At 44.5% G+C, this 22,140-nt stretch overlaps 1 protein-coding gene across 1 annotated transcript; it reads right to left on the bottom strand.

Moving 5' to 3' along the window:
• Positions 1-1,420: 1,420 nt before the first annotated feature.
• On the bottom strand, positions 1,421-16,701 carry LOC133138764 (protein-glutamine gamma-glutamyltransferase 2-like). Its single transcript, XM_061257782.1, has 13 exons — positions 16,592-16,701; positions 12,536-12,715; positions 11,919-12,146; positions 11,484-11,602; positions 9,512-9,640; positions 8,038-8,215; positions 7,329-7,458; positions 7,128-7,231; positions 6,354-6,596; positions 4,875-5,150; positions 3,991-4,151; positions 3,406-3,542; positions 1,421-1,967 (listed from the first exon to the last, which is right to left on the bottom strand). Exons 1-13 carry the CDS (start codon positions 16,599-16,601, stop codon positions 1,820-1,822), a joined length of 2,043 nt encoding a protein of 680 aa, XP_061113766.1. The 5' UTR covers positions 16,602-16,701; the 3' UTR covers positions 1,421-1,819.
• Between the last annotated feature and the right edge of the window lie 5,439 nt (positions 16,702-22,140).

Raw genomic sequence — 22,140 nt, 5'->3', positions numbered from 1 at the left:
AATGTTAGTCTAGTCCACATGTGATGTCAGTCACAAAAAACATCAATTTATTTTATTTTATAATTTTATAATTCTCTTACTAGAGGTTATGAGTAACTTATCCATAACAAACAAAACCCCAGGTCAGCTATTTGTGCTGGTGTTGAAATATGTAACGTCAGTCACACAATCAAATAGAATTACTCAAAATACTACTAAAACAAGGTTGCTCAAAAATTCTCACTCTAAAAGCTGTTTTGTATTTGAGTGGATACAGATACTCATGGCTGTGTCTGGTGGGCTAAGAACCACAGCAAACATTCTGGACAAATCTGATGAAAATGTAACCAGAAATTAGCATTCTGCATTGCTTTTTCCAAGCTATGTCTAGGCAGGTTTCCAAAAAGACTGAATGATTTCATGGGTTGTGTATGAGGTGTAAAATACTATAGATTGCATACTAAATGATATACTCAATTCTCATGACATTTGTTTTTCAAAAGCAGGCCTGGGCCTGATTTATAAGTCTTTGTAATAATAACAAACCATTTTGAGAATGTATTTAGATGCTCACCGATATAAAATGGGGTTACGTCCAGGAGTGTGGAGTCAAATGCGTTTTCACTGTCCTCCTCAGAACTATTCACTGAGATTAGCAATTCTTTTGCAAGTCTCAGTGTGCGTATTGAAAATGAAAGGAAAATGATTGCGGCAGCAAAAAAATCCGCACTGTTTTATTCAAGCAAACAACAGTTGGAAACATAGTTTCATTAGATAAAATGCTACCCCCGTTGTCAGTCTAATACCATACTCCTAACTGGCTGTACGATGAGCAGAACTTATACTTCAGGTGATCGCTCATGGAGAGGGACTTTGTCGATACCATGAATGCAAAGATCCCACTCTGGCTGGTGTGACTTAAGGATTTAAAGGTCCCATGATACTCATCGCAAAGAGTAGGGGGTTCCTTGGTGTTGTGGCTAACTCCCATACCTGGCTTTTGCAACCTGATTTAATTACCTAAATTATTGCTCTCTCCCTCTCCAGCTGATATATGGTAATATGTACAATGTACAACGCATTGGTGGTGGTTGAGGTGAGTTTCCCCATCATTGCTGTAAAGTGCTTTGAGTATGAGAAAAGTGCTATATAAATGCAAGAATGTATTATTATTATTATTATTATTATTATTTTATTATTATTATTGGTTCCCTTAAACCACTCCAGCTTTGACCCTCTCCTGGTTCAGCTCGTCAACGCGACTCCAAATGCCACTTGGTGGAATAATCGATGATGGTGCTGCTTTTCTGGCATTATTTGTTTAGCAGGGGCTGAACAATAAAAGCAACCTCTACCACTTCTCTTCCTATTACACTGGGCACGGTGCCTTAGATACCAGTGAACACCGTTTCAGCTTGACATGGACTCACCCAACACTCTGTTACTCAGAGGTACATTTATTAGCTGTGTGATTATTATTCCTTTGGTCAGCAAACAGACATTTCTGAAAGGATAATGCTAATTAAATGCAATCTCAACTCCTGTTTAACAATACAGTACAGACAATTCCTCATTTTTACTATCCTTGTAGTTTCCAGTGCAGTGTTAATGTAAATGAGAAGCTCCCTTGTTGATGTAATGAAACGAGCAGTATTCCATAAAGAGAAAAGGCAAGCAGAACTTTGAATTCCTCTGGTCAGGTCCCGTTTAGGCCATACCCAGCGGTTGACTTAAAAAAGAAAAGCCTTGTTAGTCAATTTCTGGCAAAAACTGAAAATGGCAGTTATGAATGGTGACTGAGCGGCCAATCAGAGCCATGCAGGAGGGCTGCACTTGTGCTTTACTTTCCAATGATAACGTTCTTGAATCCCTTGATGTTGCTCAGCTTGTTGCTGCTGAAATCCACCACCAGCTTCCGCAGTCCCGCACAGGTGGGCGTGAAGCCAATTTTAACCGTGGCTGTCTCCCTGGGTCCCACTGTTCCAAACCTGTGGATAGAAACATGGAGCCTTCAGATCTCTGCACCGTCAGTCCTTTAAAAAAAACATTTTTAGGGGTGACATTGTCTCAGGCAGTAAGAGCAGTTGTCTGGCAGACGGAGGGTCGGCGTTTCCATCCCCCGCCTGGGCTGTGTCGAGGTGTCCCTGAGCCCTAAATGCTCCTGACGAGCTGGTCGGGGCCTTGTATGGCAGCCATTGGTGTGTGAGTGTGTGTATGAATGGGTGAATGAGAAGCATCAATTGTACAGTGCTTTGGATAAATGCACTATATAAATGCCAGCCACTTACCTTTTATATACAGTACCATTTATATACAGTTTGGATCAATTTTTTTCCGAGAGTTTACTTTGGATGCCCCTTGATTGATCTTGATGTCATGCTTAGTAGGCAAATTGCGCCAAACACAAGTCACACCCAACGTTTGAGTGAGTACAATACACAATGCTGTTTACTGGAAGTTACTATAAATAATACTACTTGAAGCTGCCTGTCATCATGCATTTGCCAATTCTAAGTAATTCACATTTACATTTCCCCATGTTTCGTCAGAAGCCAAGCTCCAAGTGACAAACAAATGAAAGACGTTTGTGAAAGAGCCACAAATATAATTGACATTCCCTTTTCATGATTCATATCTTGCCACATCTCATGCAAAAAGAGCAGAAGTTATTATTTTTTTTTTCTCAGGCATTACATTCAGGACTTAAAACTGTTCTGGATTTGAATAACTCACATGTTAGCCTCAGCAACCAGAGTTGGATAATGGCTTGTTTTCAGATTGGAACATACTGTACTCTTGCTGTTGATCCAGGTGTCAAATTTCCAACAAGTGGCATTTTAAATGCCATTACTAGACACTGATGCCCTTAACCAAATGGCAGATGTAGTGTGTTTGTAGCAACATCAAGTGAATTCGTTCTTTAATCCAATTATTTGTATATTTTCCCTTGTATTGAAGTATTGCAATATCTTGATTATACATTCAGTGACCACTTTATTAGGTATTTATTAGACTTATTTTTTATCTTTGGCTGCTGTTGCCCATCCACTGCAAGGTTTGATGCGTTGTGTGTTCAGAGATGCTCTTCTGCATACCACTGATGTAACGTGTGGTTATTTGCGTTTCTGACACCGTCCTGCCAGCTTGGACCAGTCTGACCACCAACTGGCAGCAGCAATCATTCCACGTCACTTGGATCACATCCCCCTCCCCCATCCCCATTCCCCATTTCCTCAACAAAAACTGAACCCTTTGACCATGTCAGCATGCTTTTATACATTGAGCTGCTGCCACGTGCTTGGCTGATTAAATATTTGCATTAACGAGCCGGTGTACAGGCCTACATAACCTAGTGTTCTCTGAGTGTATTTTGTTTGCTGTGTTACACTGGGCCTGTTTTAGGCACAGCGTTCCTTGGCGACGTACGTCTCAGTGATGGCCTTGCCGTCGGTCAGGTTGGCTCCCTCCAGAGAGAAGGTGCAGTCCTCCAGGGGTTCTGGGAGAGGGTTCTGCAGTGAGATCTCCGCCGTCAGCTTCCGCTTCACTTTCGGTTCCCCCAGGATCTAAAACAGAACCACTGGAACGTTTCATCAACAGCTGAACGCACCAGGTAAAACACACCTCCATTTCCAAATTAATGCATCCGTTCTGAGCCTTCTCTTTTATATCGTGACCTAAAGGAAGGAGTGTGTGTGCATACAACACCCATCCAGCCTGTGTGCATAAAACACCCGTCAACAGAATACATAAAGAATTAGGTAGAATGAGCTGATTCAACACGCACATGCACGCACGCACGCCCGCACGCACGCACGCGCATGCACACACGCACACACGCACAATAGATTCCACACAGTAGGAGCTCGAATTGGAGATGACATTTCTTGCAGAAGGTTCGTCTATACAACTCAGTATGAACTGAGCTCAAGGTAGCTCTCCCCTCAGACTTAGTCTGGTTCCCTAACTGTCAGTTTGTCAGTAACACGCTTTTGCATTGGCCCCAGGTCGTACCCTGATGGAGATTTCTGGGCCCTCCAGGACGATGGTCCGGGTTTTGTTGTACAGCTCCTTGGTGTCAGAGTCGATGAGAATGGCCATCAGGCGGATCAGGGCATCTTGGGTAATCACAGAGCTGTAGTTGCAGTAGCATATTTTCAGTGGAAAGCTCTTCTCTGGAAAAAGATTTTAAAAGTCACACACCTAAAAGGCTATTCACTGGTGTGTGCAGAATATTGAGTCATGTATGCGAGCACTGGAGAGTTTATCTGATCCCACTATGGAGAATGAAACTTTTTTGTGTCAATGCACCTTTATGAATAACAAGATTCCCAAAATAATTTCATTCTCCATAGTGGGATCAGATAAACTATCCAGTGCTCTCATACATGACTCAATATTCTGCACACACAAATTGATACTTTCAGACAATTCTCTGAAACTCGTGGGATTTTTCCCGGGCCTCCAAAAGATTGCTTCTGTGGCTCTGTTATTGTCATATGCACAACATAGTCACATACAGCTATGGTATTATGTCCTGTATGGACTAGTGTCAAAATATGTTGTGCATAATCTAGAACTTTCATGCTTTGATTTCCATTTGTTTAATTACTTGAGCAACATATTGTGGTGTACTGTAGGGGTTGGGTGCAAATTCAAATATTTTTTTGCAAACTGAAAATGAATCAAAACAATGTCATCTCATATGTAACTGGGAAGTGAAACAGGGTATGAAAATGCAGGAAGCAGCAGTAGAGTGGCAAATGCCTGCCAAATGCCATTAATTCAGGAAGCTGCAGTAGAGTAACAGGGTGTGAAAATGCAGGATCAGCAGTAGAGTAACAGGGTGTGAAAATGCAGGAAGCAGCAGTAGAGCAGCTCAGATAATTCCCACCCACCTTCCCCAGTTGAGACCTGCAGGTCAGGAATTTCGGTCAGCCCACAGCTGCCCTTGAGTTTCCCATTGTAGGACACTCCGTGGCCGTTGTACAGGAGGCGGCAGGTCTTTGTGCCGGGGGTGTTGTTGGTGATGACCGCGAACACGTCAAAATCGTAGCCTCTCTTCATGTCCGCGCTCACCTTGATCTTCAGCTTCAGGCCCGGCTCCAGACCCTTCTCCCGCAGGGCGTTGTGGTGGCCAGCCTTCTCAAATACCTGCCTCTCCTGCTGAGAACCTGAAAAGGGCCGCCGTGGCATCAGGGACCACTCACACGCTGGGTCATCTGCCTTTACCACTCACACGCTGGGTCATCTGTCTCCACCACTCACATGCTGGGGCATCTGCCTTTACCACTCACATGTTGGGTCATCTGCCTTTACCACTCACATGCTGGGGCATCTGTCTTCACCACTCACATGCTGGGGCATCTGTCTCCACCACTCACATGCTGGGGCATCTGTCTCCACCACTCACACGCTGGGGCATCTGTCTCCACCACTCACACGCTGGGGCATCTGTCTCCACCACTCACACGCTGGGTCATCTGCCTTTACCACTCACATGCTGGGGCATCTGCCTTTACCACTCACATGCTGGGGCATCTGCCTTTACCACTCACATGCTGGGGCATCTGCCTTTACCACTCACACGCTGGGGCATCTGCCTTTACCACTCACACGCTGAGTCATCTGCCTTTACCACTCACACGCTGAGTCATCTGCCTTTACCACTCACACGCTGAGTCATCTGCCTTTACCACTCACATGCTGGGTCATCTGTCTCCACCACTCACACGCTGGGTCATCTGCCTCAAAAAGCACTGGCTAGAGGCAGCGAGGGTGTTCCTAAGTGGCTTAATGGCCGATATTATTATTGTATATTGTCACTGATTAGACAAGCATTAAGCTAACCCCAATGGTTCAGGTTTGACCAGGATATAGTCCTTGACCTTTGTTTCCAAGAAACCTGGCTATTCTCACATTTGTACGTATATGCTTTGTGTGCTCATTAGCAGTTCGACCCTAATGAAGACCAGCTTTTGGTCGATACGTGTTGGTCACTGATTTTTATTCATGTAGCCACCTGCAGACACCTTTTTGCACCTGCAGATGGAATGCTTTGGTATTTAGTTTCGGGATCCATGTTAATAGTCCTTTGCAATGTTTTTGTATTGTTGGTAATGGAAATCCTCAGTATTTCTAAGAATGTCAAATTCCGAATGTTTTTTTTTAAGATATCATGAATTATCAGTATTACTAATATAGCATTAACCACAAAGTAGAAATACACTATACTGTGATATATACTGTGTATCGGCAAAAGGTCATTGTGATTTTGCCCACCCCATGGGGCTGCGCTTGTATCTTTGGGGTGTAGTTTCCCATGGGGGTGTGCTTGTACCTTCTGGGTGTAGTTGCCCATGGGGGTGTGCTAGTACCTTCAGGGTATTTGTAGAGGTCGGTGATGTCTTCCCTGCTGTCATGACCCACACTCTTGGTGCTGATGCACTGGCCCACGCGAGTTGTTGACCCATCAAACTTGAATTCTTGACCGTCCTCCAGCTTTACATACTTGACCACGTCGGCATTGACCTCGGCGAAGACGAAGGGGGCGTCGTACTTCAGGGTCAGCTCCCCCTCCTTGATGGCCTTTAGCGGGATGGGACCGCAGCAGAACACACCTGAGAGGAGACCACATGGACACTATGGAAACAGCAAAAGTTGGGTCCTGTCCTGGAAAAGGAAATTCATTAAGCAGCGAGCCAGAACACCGGGAACACCTGAGCCAATTCAGCCAATTACTGTGGCCATCAGTAAACACTGATGGAGACTTAGCCTAACTGTCTACCAGCAGCTAAGACATGAGTAGCTTGCTAGCTACAGAGCTGTTGTTGAACATAGTAGTTTGCTACATAGCTAAATATAACCATGGGGCGTTAGTTCAGTGCCTTAACAAAATGACCCAAACAGCTCTTCGTGTTGCTCGTTCGGAGGGAAATGTTTTTGGTACTATAGCACACACTCTTCTCCAGGGCTATAGATGAGATTGTTAAATCCAGTAGAGATAAAACTGAAACAGCCAAGTTTAATCACCTTACCCAAGGGTAGAGCAGCAGCTGGAAACAGACCCCACAGCCTTTGAGTTACAAGCCCCGTTCCATAACCACAGTACTACTCAGCCACATGGGGGTCTGTCTGCGTTCTCCACCCACCATCGCTCTTCTCCTGGGGCGTGGGGTCACTGGCCTGCCAGCCCTCGTACCCGGGGCCCAGATCGGGGCGCTTCATCCAGGTCTCCACCCACACGTGGAAGTTCCTGCAGAGAGGAAAGGAAGAGCCGCTTCGTTTCCTGAACTCTTCATCCTCCCCCAAGACCCTGGGTGTGCCATTCCACCAGACCCACTGAGACTCACCAAACCGAATCTTCGCCCAAGCTCTCTCCGTCCATGTTGTAGTAGTACTCAATCAGCAGGTTGTGGTTAGTGTCGTGAGCCGACTCAAAGTTAGTGATCACTCGACACGGGATCCCCAGGGCCCGAGACACTGCCGATTAGAACACATCTTCAGACGGATTCTTTTCTTTTTTTACAGATATAACATCTAATGATGCGGAACCGGATCGTGGTACGATGGACAGGATGACAGTGTCTGTTTAATTAGTTGCAGAACATACACTGACATACTTGGCTTGATGGCTATGGTAGCACATATGACTAGCAATCTGTGAACTAAACAGCATGTGAACAAGTATGCTGAGCCATTGAGGCTGTAGCCAGTTAGCATGCTAGCTGGTGTATGTATAGGTTTTGTACAGGTCTGAAAACTTAAAAATGCAGGCAACTGTCTCGAGGGGTTTACAGCAAGGGAGAAAAGAAGAAACTGTGTACAGTCGAGAAGTGAGGTGTGTTGATTCAACATGGATAAAAACAACCCCAAGAGTTGAGTGTATGAGAGGTACCCGTGAGTGACTTACCTGTGTTTGAGAGTAACCTGTGAGTGAATTACCTGTGCATGAGAGTTTCCCGTGAGTGAATTACCTGTGCATGAGAGTTTCCCATGAGTGAATTACCTGTGCATGAGAGTTTCCCGTGAGTGAGTTACCTGTGTATGTGCAGGACTTACCTGTGCAAGCCACGGCAGCAAACACCCAGCACTGGCCATAGCAGACCTCGCAGCAGTCGTTGTTCCTCCACTCCTGCAAGATCTCCACGCTGCTGCTCCAGTGGGTGGGTGCCACGCCACCCTCGTAGTCATCCGACCAGTTTCCCGCCAGAACGCCTTTGTCACCATTACAGTTGATCTGAGATGAGGGAAAACGTTGTCGGTTTCCTGACGAGAGCCTCACCCTGGCTCCACGAGTATCCTCCACTGCCAGAACCTGCAGGTTCTTTCTGTACAATATACGCCGTATCCATCATCTCCTGACGGAGAAAGCCACCCAGCTCCTAGTCCAGGCGCTCGTCATTTCCAGCCTGGATTACTGCAACTCCCTCCTAGCCGGTCTCCCAGCGTGTGCCATCAAGCCCCTCCAGCTGGTACAGAATGCTGCAGCCCGCCTTATCACCAGTCAGCCCAGGTCGGCTCATGTCACCCCGCTTCTGATTGGCCTCCACTGGCTTCCTATTGCCGCACACATCCGATTCCAGGCCCTAGTGTTGGCATTTCAGGCTGCTAAGGGGACTGCGCCACCTTACATACAATCCTTGATCACTCCCTACTCCCCAGCTAGACCACTCCGGTCTGCCAGCTCTGGTCGCCTTATGGTTCCCTCTCTATGTGCACCTGGCGGTCAAGCTGCACGTTCACGCCTGTTTTCCGTTCTGGTTCCTCAGTGGTGGAATGACTTGCCTACCACTGTCTGGACAGCAGAATCCCTCCCTATTTTGACGCAGACTAAAAACACACCTTTTCAAACTCTACCTTAGGCCTCCCTCCTGATTTCCCCCGCCCCCCTTTCTGATATCCCTATCCTCCTTGTCTACCCCCAAAATATTAAAAAGAATAATAATTGCACTTATGATGACTATATGTTTAGAACAGCATTTCATGTGTATTTTCCTAGTTATGGATGTGATGCTTTGACTTGTGGAAGACCCTATGCACTTGTAAGTCGCTTTGGATTAAAAGCGTCTGCCAAATGACTAAAATGTAAATGTAAAATGGAATGGTCAGTCATGCTTGCACTGTTTTGTGCAGGTACGTTATTGACCAACAGGGGTCGCTGATGCACAGTGAGACCAGGTGTGTGTGGACAGGTGTGTCTGGGACAGGTATATGGACAGGTATATGGACAGGTATGTGGACAGGTATGTGGACAGGTGTATGTACAGACAAGTGTATGAGCAGGTGTAGGGATAGGTGTATGGACAGGTGTGTATGGAATAGGTATGTGTTGTACAGGTTTAGTGAAAGGTGTGTGGACAGATGAGAGTAGTACAGGTGTAGGGACAGGTGTGTATGGACAGGTGAGAGTAGTACATCTGTGTATGGACAGGTGAGAGTAATACAGGTGTAGGGACATCTGTGTATGGACAGGTGAGAGTAATACAGGTGTAGGGACAGCTGTGTATGGACAGCCGTCTGTACAGGTGCTCACCATGGCGCTGAGGACTCGGGTCACGTATACGGCGTTCCGTCTCCCGGAGCAGTCCTTCCCCGGGTTCTTCAGGTGTTTGGGGTTTTCATCAAGGATTCTCAGACAAGCATCCAGCATCCCAGGCTCAAACTATGCAAGGAGAAGAGTTTGCGAGTTAGGAAGTTATGCCATGGAACAAAGTGGAAGATCCACAGCCTCAGATTCAGACAAACAAAACATTATTCAATGAACTCATAATGTTTGGGACAAATACTTTCTTTCTTGATTTGGCTCTACTCCACAATTTTAGATTTTTGGAATCAAACAATGCATGTGGTTCAAGTAAAGTCTTAGCTTTTATTAAGGGTTTCACCATGTACAAATTAAAACACTTCATACATAGTCTCCACCATTTCAGTGTGCCATAATGTTTGGGACAAATGCCTTCACTGGTGTTTCTGATCAGTCAGGTATGTTTAATTGCATCATTTGAGCAGGTATAAGAGAGCTTTAACTTGATTATTTGATTCTATGCTTTTTGTTGATTATGTATTGCCTTTGGAGCCTGTTACTGGCGTTTGTCAACATGAGGACCTGAGTTGCGCCAAGGAAAGTCAAGGAAGCCATTCTGTGACTATGAAATAAGAGACAAACCAGTCAGAGACATCATATGCCAAACCTGACCAAAACCATTTGTTTGGAACCAAGTAATACTCTATAATGAGGAAAAACCCTCAAACACCTGTGCAACAGATCAGAAACTTTTGACGACATGAATATTTCAGTGACTCCGGTTCAGAGAAGATGAACAGAACTATGTCTGCTGTACGTCACTCTGGATGAGATCGTCTGCCAAATACCATTAATGTAATGTAATGTGACTACACCGCAATGTGCAAACTACCCACATCCTGTTCACTGCAAAAACATGACGGCCAAAAAAGGTAATGTAGCTAGATGAAACCAAAATGAAGATGTATCAGAGTGATCATGTGTGGAGTTTAAAAGGAACCAAAGAACCGAAGCAGCCCCCCCCCCCTAATCTGTGAAACGTGGTGGGAGTGTTATAATTTGGGCTGTAATGTACGGCTGCCATGTACAGCTGCCATGCTGTAGGTGCTGGCTCACTTGTCTTCGCTGATGATGTAACTTCTGATATCAGCAGCAGAATTAATTATTCAGAAGCATTATCTGCTCAGGTCATCTTATCTGCTGAAGTTCAACCAAATGCCTCTCATTGCCAGCGCAAACTCATTGGATGGTGTTTCATCCTACATCAAGACAGCAAGACATTCTTTAACTGGAAAATACTTGACTGGCCATGTCACCTGAACTGAATCAATTGAACATGCATATGCAGTACAGGCCTGACAGAGCATCACCAGAAAAGAGACTCAGGACCTGTCTATGGGTCACAGACTTACAGAAGTATTAACCATGACTAATTTAATTTTAATAACATCAATATGTCCCAAACACTAAGGTGCCCTGAAATTGGAGGACTATATATAAAAGTGCTGTAATTTCTACATGGTGAAACAAAAATGAATACATCTTTATCCATATATACGCATTGTAGTAGGGTTAGCATGGCTTTGCTAGTAATCACAGTGGAGTGCAGGAAAGAGAAGGCTTGTAGCAGGTTATTGTCGGTTGGCTAGTGGTGATTTTGCCTTTAGCTGACTGGTAACGTGTTTGTCTAACAAATCCTTGGACGAGTGAGAGGCTGGGGTTCAAATCTCGGATTCAGGCAAAAATCTTTCTCTCCTTGCATATATATGTATAAAACTTTTAAATGTATTTTTACAGGATGTTTTGAGCAGTTTTAATCTTTAATAAGAGCACTATACATAGGCACAGTATCCATAGCGATAACAAGGCAGTGAATTCTAACCCAGTCCTACATCGTCCGTTTGGAGGATGCTCCCATCTCATATGCCATGGAGGACCTTATGATGTCTCGCTAACAGAATATTTCAGGATTTCATGGTACCTGACCAAAATTCCAGGGGAGAATATTGAGGTGCGTAGGGGTACCCCTGTAAATGAGACCATCCTGGGACAGGACATACTCCGTCCTCTTCTCCTCATCCTCCAGGTACACCACGTCTCCTGTTGCCAGCGGAACAAACAATGGCAGTCAGTGAAGTAAACTGGACCGTGAGATTTTCCTGATAAACTGTAACTTTGTCCTCCAACACTAAGTGGGGTACAGGACTTTCTGAAGCCACGCAATAAGCAATCGGCATATTTTATATGCGGCATTACTTTGACGGCTCATCCCTGATTGCTACAGTTAGGGAGCCTACAATCACATGTTGAGGACAGAGGCTGAAATACGGGTTAAAACAGCCCTCATTGCCGCATAATGAATGCAGACACAATTGATAAGCGATGGACACGGGATGTGGGCGGCTTGTTCACTCACGTGCACACCAGGGGTTAAAAAGCAGGACAAACTCCCCCAGTTTGACCTTGGGTCCCTGGTCCAACGTCAAGGTGTAGCGTCCAATGGGAGCTGCCGGGGACGGGCAGATGCTCAGGGAGACAATGTTTCCATGGGAACAGGAGGTGGACGCACTCCAGCATTTTTTGCTGATGACGTCAGACAGACCGAAGGTTGCCTTGGTACCCCATTTCTCTTCAGGGACTGGCCCTTTAGACATAGGGGATAGATCAGCTTTCATCATCATCTTCATCATCACCCGTAAGGTTGGTGGTGGGTGGTAAATCCAGCACTCTACAGTACCTCTTATAACAGACCCATTCATGCTGAGAGCAGTATATAGGGTCAAATGTGATTTATTCACCACTAATGCAATATCACACTAAGGCCCAACAGTCCGGTATCTGTTAAGGCTCTGTTCCAGGGTGTGGATGGGCCCCACAGTCGGGTATCTGTTAAGGCTCCTGTGCGTGGATGGGCCCCATAGTCTGGGCCCCACAGTCTGGTATCTATTAAGGCTCTGTTCCAGTGTGTGGACGGGCCCTACACTCTGGTATCTGTTTAGGTGTTATGGTGCACGTGCACTGCTAGCACATTACCTGTCTCAGCGATGAGCTGGAAGGTGCCGGCCGCAGGCTGGAAGGTTCCTGACTGTAGGTGCAGGGTGAGGGTGAACGGCTGGCCTCGCCGGACGATCAGGCGGTCCACCCCGTTAAGGTCCGTGTGGTGTTCCTCATTGTTGTACTTGAACTCCAAATCACAGCTACCAATGTCCAGTACTACGAGAGGGAAACATACATCAGCATTTTCCAACTATATGACAGTAACACACACACACTTGCTTACTTGCTTAAAATTGACATTGTTTCTATTCATTTGTGAATGGTGGTGGTTCTGGTTATGTCACTGAATGTGGCTGTGGATCCTGGAGCAGATGATGCAGTTTAGGGATCTGGGGTCAGAGGAGGTGCAGATGGTGCAGGTTAGGGAGGATCTGGAGCCTGAGGAGGTGCAGTTTTCTGGAGGATGTGGTCTGATGTAGGAGCACTATACCGTCCAGGCCTCAGCACCAAACAGCAGTGTAGACCTTTGTTGGTGTCTTCAGGTTGCTGTTGTCAAACACCCCGGAGCGCAGTCTGCCAAAAGCAGCTGAGGCTTTGTTGATGTGGGCTTGTATATCAGCCAGGCAGGACGGAGTCAGGATGCTGCCAAGCTAGCAAAAGCGATGGACAGCCTTTAGCCTCATGTCCTCCCTCTCATCTTCCTTTGACTCTCTGTGTCCCCTCACCACCAAACTAGCTCGGGCCTCCCCCCCCAGTCCTTGGCTTTCTGATGCTCTACGAGCTGTCCGAACCGAACTGCGGGCGGCGGAGAGAAAATGGAAAAGGTCATGTCTCCCCAGTGATATGGCTTCCTTCCATGCCCTCTTATCATCTTTCCATTCCTCTGTCTCTCTAGCTAAATCTTCCTTCTTTCACTCGAAAATTAACGCGGCCGCCTCTAATCCCCGCAAACTGTTTTCAACCTTCTCCTCTCTTCTGGCCCCCCCTCCCCCCCCACCCCCCTCATCACTCACACCTGATGACTTTGTCTCATTCTTTGAAAAGAAGGTCGATGCTATTCGCAATTCCTTCTCCCAACCCTCCACCCCTGCTGACCCTCCTACCCTCCCCAACTCCCTAACCTCCTTTTCTCCCCTCGCTGACGCCGACACACTGAAACTCCTTACTTCCCACCGCCCGACCACCTGTCCTCTTGACCCCATCCCCTCTCCCCTCCTACAGTCTATATCTGAGGACATTCTCCCTTTTCTCTCCTCTCTAATCAACACCTCCCTCTCTTCCGGCACCATGCCCTCTTCCCTGAAGAGGGCCAGAGTCACTCCCCTCCTCAAAAAACCTACTCTTGATCCCTCTGCCCTGAACAACTACCGGCCTGTCTCTCTTCTTCCCTTTCTCGCTAAAACCCTGGAACGGGCGGTCTGCTCCCAACTGTCCACTTATCTTCTCCACAACAATCTCCATGAGATGGGTGTCACAGGTTCTGCACTCGCTTGGTTTTCCTCCTACCTCTCTGGTCACTCCTACCAGGTGACTTGGAGGGGCGCAGTCTCCGACCCTCAACCCCTACGAACTGGAGTCCCGCAGGGCTCGGTTCTTGGGCCTCTCCTCTTCTCGCTATACACCATGTCTCTTGGTTCTGTCCCCCGACACCCAAATCACCACACAGATCTCTGCCTGCTTGGCTGATATCTCTGCGTGGATGACTTCCCATCACCTGAAGCTCAACCTTGCCAAAACTGAGTTTCTCTACATCCCTGCCAAGTCCTCTCCGTCAATTGACCTCTCACTGACTGTGGAGGACTTTGTAGTTTCCTCCTCCCGTACGGCAAAGAATCTTGGGGTGACTCTTGATAACTGCCTCTCCCTGGCTCCACAAGTATCCTCCACTGCCAGAACCTGCAGGTTCTTTCTGTATAACATACGCCGCATCCGTCATCTCCTGACGGAGAAAGCCACCCAGCTCCTAGTCCAGGCGCTCGTCATTTCCCGCCTGGATTACTGCAACTCCCTCCTAGCCGGTCTCCCAGCGTGCGCCATCAAGCCCCTCCAGCTGGTCCAGAATGCTGCAGCCCGCTTGATCACCAGTCAGCCCAGGTCGGCTCATGTCACCCCGCTTCTCATTGGCCTCCACTGGCTTCCTATTGCCGCACGCATCCGATTCAAGGCCCTAGTGTTGGCATTTCAGGCTGCTAAGGGGACTGCCCCACATTACATACAATCCCTGATCACTCCCTACTCCCCAGCTAGACCACTCCGGTCTGCCAGCTCTGGTCGCCTTACGGTTCCCTCTCTACGGGCACCTGGCGGTCGAGCTGCACGTTCACGCCTGTTTTCCGTTCTGGTCCCTCAGTGGTGGAATGACTTGCCTACCACTGTCAGGACAGCAGAATCCCTCCCCCTATTTCGACGCAGACTCAAAACACACCTCTTCAAACTCTACCTTAGTCCTCCCTCCTGACTTACTCCGCCCCCCCCTTCTGATACCCCTATCCCTGTCTAACCCCCCCCCCCCCCCCCCCCCCCAAAAAAAAAAAAAAAAAATTTTGCACTTATGATGACGACTATATGTTTGGAACAGCAGTCCAGGTGTATTTTCCTAGTTCTGGTTGTGATGCTTTGACTTGTGGTAGAACCTATGCACTTGTAAGTCGCTTTGGATTAAAAGCGTCTGCCAAATGACTAAAATGTAAATGTAAAATGTAGGGGGTTGCGGTCGATGGTGAGCTGGGGGAGTTGGGGGGCTGGAGACTGCAGCTGGATTTCTGAGTGTTTGCCAGGAGATCCAGTGAGCGATACACTGCAGACACAGTGTGGAGTGTGCTTTGGGCTGAGGGGAGTGAGTGAGAAGGGCTGCAGCTCATGGATGGTGAGGAAGCTGCATTCGGTGAGAGCTTGCAGTAAGAGATCGACAAGCTTTCGTCAAGGTGAACTTATTGCTGACTGTAGCAAGGAACAGGTTGAATATAACTGGAGCTAATATACAGTCCTGTTCAACCATGCAGATGGTAGAGTTAGAATTTGTTTCCATCCTATGTCCAACGGTTGAGGATGGTGATGGTGGTATAATGGTTTTGGGAATGTTTTCTTGGCATACAAGGCCCCTAAATACAAATTGTTTAAATGCCACAGCCGACCTGAATATTGTGGCCGACTATGTGCCTCCCTTTATGGCCACAATCTACCCATCTTCTGATAGATACTTCCAGAGGGCTAAAGTGCTATGTCACAAAGCAAACATTATCTCATGCTGGCTCCATGAACACAACAATGAGTTCAGTGTCTTTCAGTCTCCAGATCTCAATGCAAAACAACCGACAACTGCATGATGCTATCATGTCAATATGGAGTCTTTAAGGAATGCTTCCAGCACATGATTGAGTGCATGCCATGAATAATTCAGGCTGTTCTAGGGGCAAAGCGAGGTACTACTCTGCGCTAGACAGATGTACCTAATAAAGTGGTCACAGAGTGTATGTTATAATATTAATATCATTAATACAATAATCAGTCTTTGATCTTACTAAAGAACAAATTCAGATAAGAACAAAATGACGAGTGCTAAAATTTCTGTGGAAACTTTCATAAGCACAGTGGGCAATCAAACCTGATCCTACGCAAGTTTCACGAATGAGGGCCAATACAGTCACATAATTTTTTTCCCCATCATTATTACCCTCCTTAACACCATTGTTCTCGGAAGCAAATAAAATAACTATAATCTATTAATTTCTCATACAGCCTGAGTGTGTAGTCGTAGTTTCCAAAGTTCTTAAAACACAGTAAATCAGTTCAACAGGCTGCTCACCCATGCCAAACATTTGAAACCCCAACACAAGCAGAGATCTCTTTGGTACCTTAAGAACTTTCATGTGCTGAAGTTAAAAGGGAATCTGCATTTGCCTTCACTCTAAAATGTTCTGAACACATTAACAGATGGTGGGAAGAAAATAACCTTCAACCCAGTCCTTGCCCTGCAACAAAAAAATATCATGACTAAATATAGTTCAACCCTTCTGCAATCTGCTGGTATCATAGATTGCCGATATCATAGCTTTTGCTCTTGTAAAGTATTTTTGACAGGTAAACCCTTACCTTCAGCCATTTTGAGTCTCTGGAGGTAATATTTCTTGTCTGTCTGTCTGTATGTGTGTTGTGTTCGCGATTTTGCGGAGCATCTGGGTCACAGACTGCCCTTTTAACCTGTCCAAAATCATCTTGCATCATTCTGGCACCTCCTACTGGTAACTATTTAAGGTAAGTCCACCTCCCACTTAATTTTTTATTTTTAATGATTAACATTTTTTTCTTTATTGAAAACGTTGCACAATATATCAGAACGGCATTTTCCAGCTTAAAAAAGTATTTTTCTTTAAATAATTTAATAATGCAATAAAAAATATATTTTTATTTCTTATATTCATTTTTTGCATTTAATAATGTGGGAATAATATAAAATAATAGCAATAGTTTTGAGTTGAGTGATAACGGGTGTAATTTTAGTAAAAACTACATGCATCAAATTACAATGCAGCAATGCTGGAAGTATTCAGATCTTTTTACAATCTCCGCACAGCTGCAGAAACAGCTCTGCAGGAGAATGTGGTTCTTGTTTTCACCCACTCTCCCTTCTTGTATTTTGATACCTATTTGTGGTGATTATTTCTGTCAGGTTGTAAGTTTATGACCATACTACTGGTGCCAGCTCTGGGGAATGCAATCACACTTGCCGCCCAATGATATCCTCAGTGGAAGTCATGAAATTCCTTTCATACACTAGTCAAGCTACCTGATCACAAATCTGCCAATGTACCGTATGAGGCTACTGCTTGGGGTGTTTCTTAACGTGCTACTTTTTTGTCATTAATCACAAATGGATCCTTTCTACTCCAAACCGAATGACCTCTGTGGTCATGTTATTAATGTAATATTTTGAATCTCTATTCAAATATGAGTAAAAACAACTGTGCAGCCTCGTGGTAATATACTGTACCTTTAAAGAGCACACTGTTCCTCAGCTTGTCCAAACATTATCTAACCAAGTTATCCAGTTGGTTTGTTTTAATTTTGCATTTGCTTACCTCAAGCTGTTTGATAATATCAACTTCATAATAATTAAAGACTTATTATTTGTATCTTATTAAAAAATTAATCTGAGGCAAAAGTACTGCAGGGTTTTATAATCATTGTGCAAGGTTATTTAATAGGAGCTAGGCAGCATTCAAATAAACAGCTAACGTAGTGTGTATGTAGCCAGTTAAAATGAGCAAAACAATACATTTTCCGAACTTGAATTCAGCGCCCCCCCCCCCCCCATACTCTACCCATGCCTGAGTGTGTTATTCAGTACTTTTTTACCAGTATATTTTATCTGTTTTATTTCTCTTGTGAGTTTCCCTGTCTAAATGCACCGCATATATACAGCATGACTTGACCTGTAACATTTCACCAACCTCAACATGATGAACAGTCTGCATATCCCTACCACTCACCTAAACAAACAACAGACTAGACCTACGGAAGCATATTAGTAAGTAATAATGTTTTGTAAACTGTACTTTTAAATGCTGAATTTCATCTAAATCGTTCAGTTAGTATGATTTACAAGAAAAAGAAAGCTGTGAATGAAATGGAACACTTTTTTTTGTATGTGCTTTTTTGCATGATTTGAATAGATGATACAGTTTGCGGTTTGGATTATCGTGATATGGATGTAAATGTACGGGTATTCCCAACCACCTGGACAATAACTCTTCTACTTTCCAACTCTACAATGGTCACATTACAGGAGACAAAGGCACTGGGTGCCTTAAAAGCCGGAAGGCCCTCCAATCTGCCGTTTTAAATGTATCTGAAACATTGCAGGTTGGTACATATACATCTTTACTCCAAGGTTGGTGTATATGAACATGGACATTTGCAGATCCTTTTGTTGGAACTGTTACAACAGAGAAGCAGTTGAACTTCTCTTTTGGAGTCAGATAAACGAGAACAATATAAAATTAACCCTGTTCCAGTAGCATTGGTCAGACTACACACGTTTCCTTCACCTCTCAGATACTTCTGCCTTTTGCTGTATTTGGGGGGGTCTTACAAGAGCACACAATGAGCTAGGTAATCCCTTGGTGAATCACACGGCAATCATACATTTTGGTAAACCAAAAAGGTAGGATGTCATTGAAAGAACCTTTAACTTTCAGAAATTCCTTTCGGTTGGCTGCCAACCAAATATGTTTATGTTTCTCAGGGATTTTTCTTGGCTGGGTCCACATATTGTCATTACGGCCCACAGAGAAAGATTAAATAAGTAAAACTTTGGAGCATTGTGTGGCTATGGGAACAGTTCACATGCTCATCAACCCATTACATTCTCTTGTGAAAGATCATTGGGGAGCTTTGCGGCCTTGAAACAAAAAAAGTACTTCCCCATCATCCATCGCTTATTTTTGTGTTGCATTGTCCGGCCAGAAAGTGTCAGGCCTGAAGCTGTTTAATCAAACTCAGATCTGCCCAAGATGATACATTCACATATCTGATACGGCTATCCAGTCAGTTTGGCCACAACCTTGTGTAAAAGTTAAGTGTTGAGGTTTCCGTCTTCAAACCCTTGCATTGCTCACATTTAGTTAACCTGACATTTGATAAATTGTGTTTCATGATAATAACCAATCAAAAAAAGAGAACAAGAGAAAACATTAATGGTCCGAGGAAGAAAAGCACCCTTTTTCAAAACAAGATAAAAAACAGATAAACAAGATAAAAACAGTGGCTTTTGAGTGGTACACTTTTCACAATAAGTCCTTCCATAGTGCTAACAAAGTCATAACATGAAACATGTTGTGAAGCAAAGCACAGAACATTTTGTAACATATTCCACAAAAATACACATAAATGAAAACAAAATCAACCGCATACCCATATCAGTGCATTCCAAAACAAATTCCATTTCATGATTTCACAGGCACATTAATTGTGATTGGATGATTTTCTCACGTTAAATTGTGATTGGATGACTTCCCTGTCTTTCGGGGCTAAGGCACAAGGCTTGAGACTAGAAGATCTTTCATCTTGAAGTCCCTTTGTTGAAGAATTTTCTGGTTGCGTATTATGCACTAGCGCCCCCGCTGGAGGATGGGGGTACCTTCAGATTGGCTCAGTAAGCCACGTCTGGTGAGTCCTTTTCTCCGGCTTGCCAACTGCGGCATCACGAGAACCAGCAGGTCACGTCATACGCCTGAGATTTCTTCCCATTGGGGAGTTTTTTATCACCGATACGTGAGGGTTTTTCACCCGACTTGGAGGTTTTTACCTCACACGCTTGCTATTTGGGGGGTTCAGGCCTGGGGCTGGCTACTACGAAGTAGGCGTAAGTGAAGCTTTCAGACTATTCTCCTAGGTAACACTCTTCGCTAAATTTAAAACAACAGACACAACCTCTGAATATGGTGCGTCTCCTTTGCACAATCACCAAGCTTTCAGACATGAGAGAATGTGGTGGCGTGTGATGCACATGAGTCAGGCAAATAAAGCCTAGAAATTGTGACCAACCACCATGTTACTGGGCAATTCCAGCCTTATGGATGTGACATTTGGACACAAAATATCTCTTCTTACATGATAAAAAATTTAATGATAATAATGCATATTATCATAGCCCCCACTTGGCTGAAGGGAAGGGCCAAACAAATATGTATACATGTATTGTTAAGCCAGAAAAAAATGAAGCCAGAAAATATTGTTAAGCCAGAAATACCTTCCGTTATGAACGTGATGCAAAAAGACAGGTATATACACTTTCTACTTTTTATCATAACTCATTTGTTGTCATCTGAAATGGTTCTGAATATCAGTTTGACATTGAGAAAACCATCTCAAATGTGGTTTTCAAGATGGCCTCCAAATAGTATACATTTCAATGGTAATTGATTTTTAATTCATTTTTAAACATTTTCCTGTTGTTAGTCTACATTTTATCAGATTTTAAAATGGTCACAATCGACTGCTTTGGACATAATATGTTTTATTGGGAAGTAAGTACGTTTATTTGTCCATGCTTAAGTTGACATTACTGTGGAATTGCCCTACTCCTTTAAAGTGACCCGGTAAATCCTCTCCGCAGGTATGATAACGTTAATGAGCTTATTGAATGATTTTGTTTCTGCTGGGCTGAGCTTGTTCAGTTAATTAACAGGTCAGTGATCGGGGAGTCCATCATAAAGCAGGAAAACCAAACCGAAGTTCACTGAGTAAAATCTGGAATTGCGGTTTCAGTTCATCTTCCGCTTTCGGATAATTGGGTTATGGGTTTTATTCGGTGAACTTATCCAGCAAACTCCTTTAGCCCTGCTCTGTGATATAACGTTACCCTTGGAAAGTTGCACTGTCTTGGACATATAGCAGCACTAACATTTTATACTATTTGCGCTTTTTAGAATACTTTGGGGGACACGATTAATGTGAACAAATTAAGCAGTAGAATTATTGAAGCCAAGCAACGCACACTGCTCAGTAACAGTCGCACGACATAATGTATCAACTCGAACGTGCATTCTCAAGGCTGGACGTAGCTGAGCCTAGTCATATTTTTAGACGGTGCAACAGGTGCAAATATTGAACACAACGCTGGACGTAGCTATGACCAACTTAACAGTTAAGACCAACTTTTTTACGCCCAGCTGGTGCAACCAGCCCCTGGTGTTCGCCCTTCTGCTACTCTGTAAAGTGTCTTTGAGGCAGTCTTATGTAAAAAGCATGAAACAAATGAAATTGAAATTTAAAGTCAGTTGAGCACGCATTATCTGCGCCTTCAGGAGAAAATAGAGAGGGTTGAGTTACGGGTCCAGGAAGAGGGTAAAGGGATTCACGGTAGCAAAATCACTGTTATGGAATTCAATGTTGCCCACTGTCCAGAGCCGTCCCGCATCAGGCTTGTTCTGATGTCACAGTCATGTGACATGAACATTGTGATATAATATGACTGTACCAACATTATAACAATACTGAAAAAGTTATGCTTCTGCTTATTGATTTTCCATTCAGCATTGTGGTGCCCATAAGAAGCATCAGGCCTGCGGCACAATACAACTATAACATAACAATAATGTTTTTCAGAGAGAGAAATAAGGAAATGGGGAATTCCATTACATATTTATGCAAAACAAGTGTGTAGAACCTACTGTACAGTACAGTCCAATCTGTATCTGAAAAGGATGTGAAATCTCAGATTCCAGCAATGCTGTCTGAGCATGTCAGTAAAAAAATGGCACTCCTTCATACCCCACCATCCTCCCAAAAATATCAGTCCCTGGTCATACATGTAGAATGGTCATTCCTGTAAAACGGTGATACATGTAGAACAGTCATATGTGTAGAACAGTCAAACGTATATTATGGTTATACGTGTAGAACGGTCAAACGTGTATTATGGTTATACGTGTAGGATGGTCATATGTGTAGGATGGTCATACGTGTAGATATGTGTAGGATGGTCAAACGTGTAGAACGGTCATATGTGTAGGATGGTCATACGTGTAGAACGGTCATATGTGTAGGATGGTCATATGTGTAGAACGGTCATATGTTCAGGATGGTCAAACGTGTAGAACGGTCATATGTTTAGGATGGTCAAACGTGTAGAACGGTCA

This window comes from Conger conger, chromosome 10 (assembly GCF_963514075.1).
Source record: "Conger conger chromosome 10, fConCon1.1, whole genome shotgun sequence".
Classification (NCBI taxonomy): Eukaryota; Metazoa; Chordata; class Actinopteri; order Anguilliformes; family Congridae; genus Conger; species Conger conger.
Note: the sequence above shows the minus strand (reverse complement) of the source record. Positions and strands in the feature narration are given on the sequence as shown.

Excerpts from the sequence above, each read along its gene's own strand:
- LOC133138764 (XM_061257782.1), bottom strand. Across the intron at positions 4,152-4,874 it reads GCAGGTCTCAACTGGGGAAG|AGAAGAGCTTTCCACTGAAA; the intron begins GTGGGTGGGAAT and ends ATCTTTTTCCAG. Across the intron at positions 3,543-3,990 it reads GCCCAGAAATCTCCATCAGG|ATCCTGGGGGAACCGAAAGT; the intron begins GTACGACCTGGG and ends GTTCTGTTTTAG.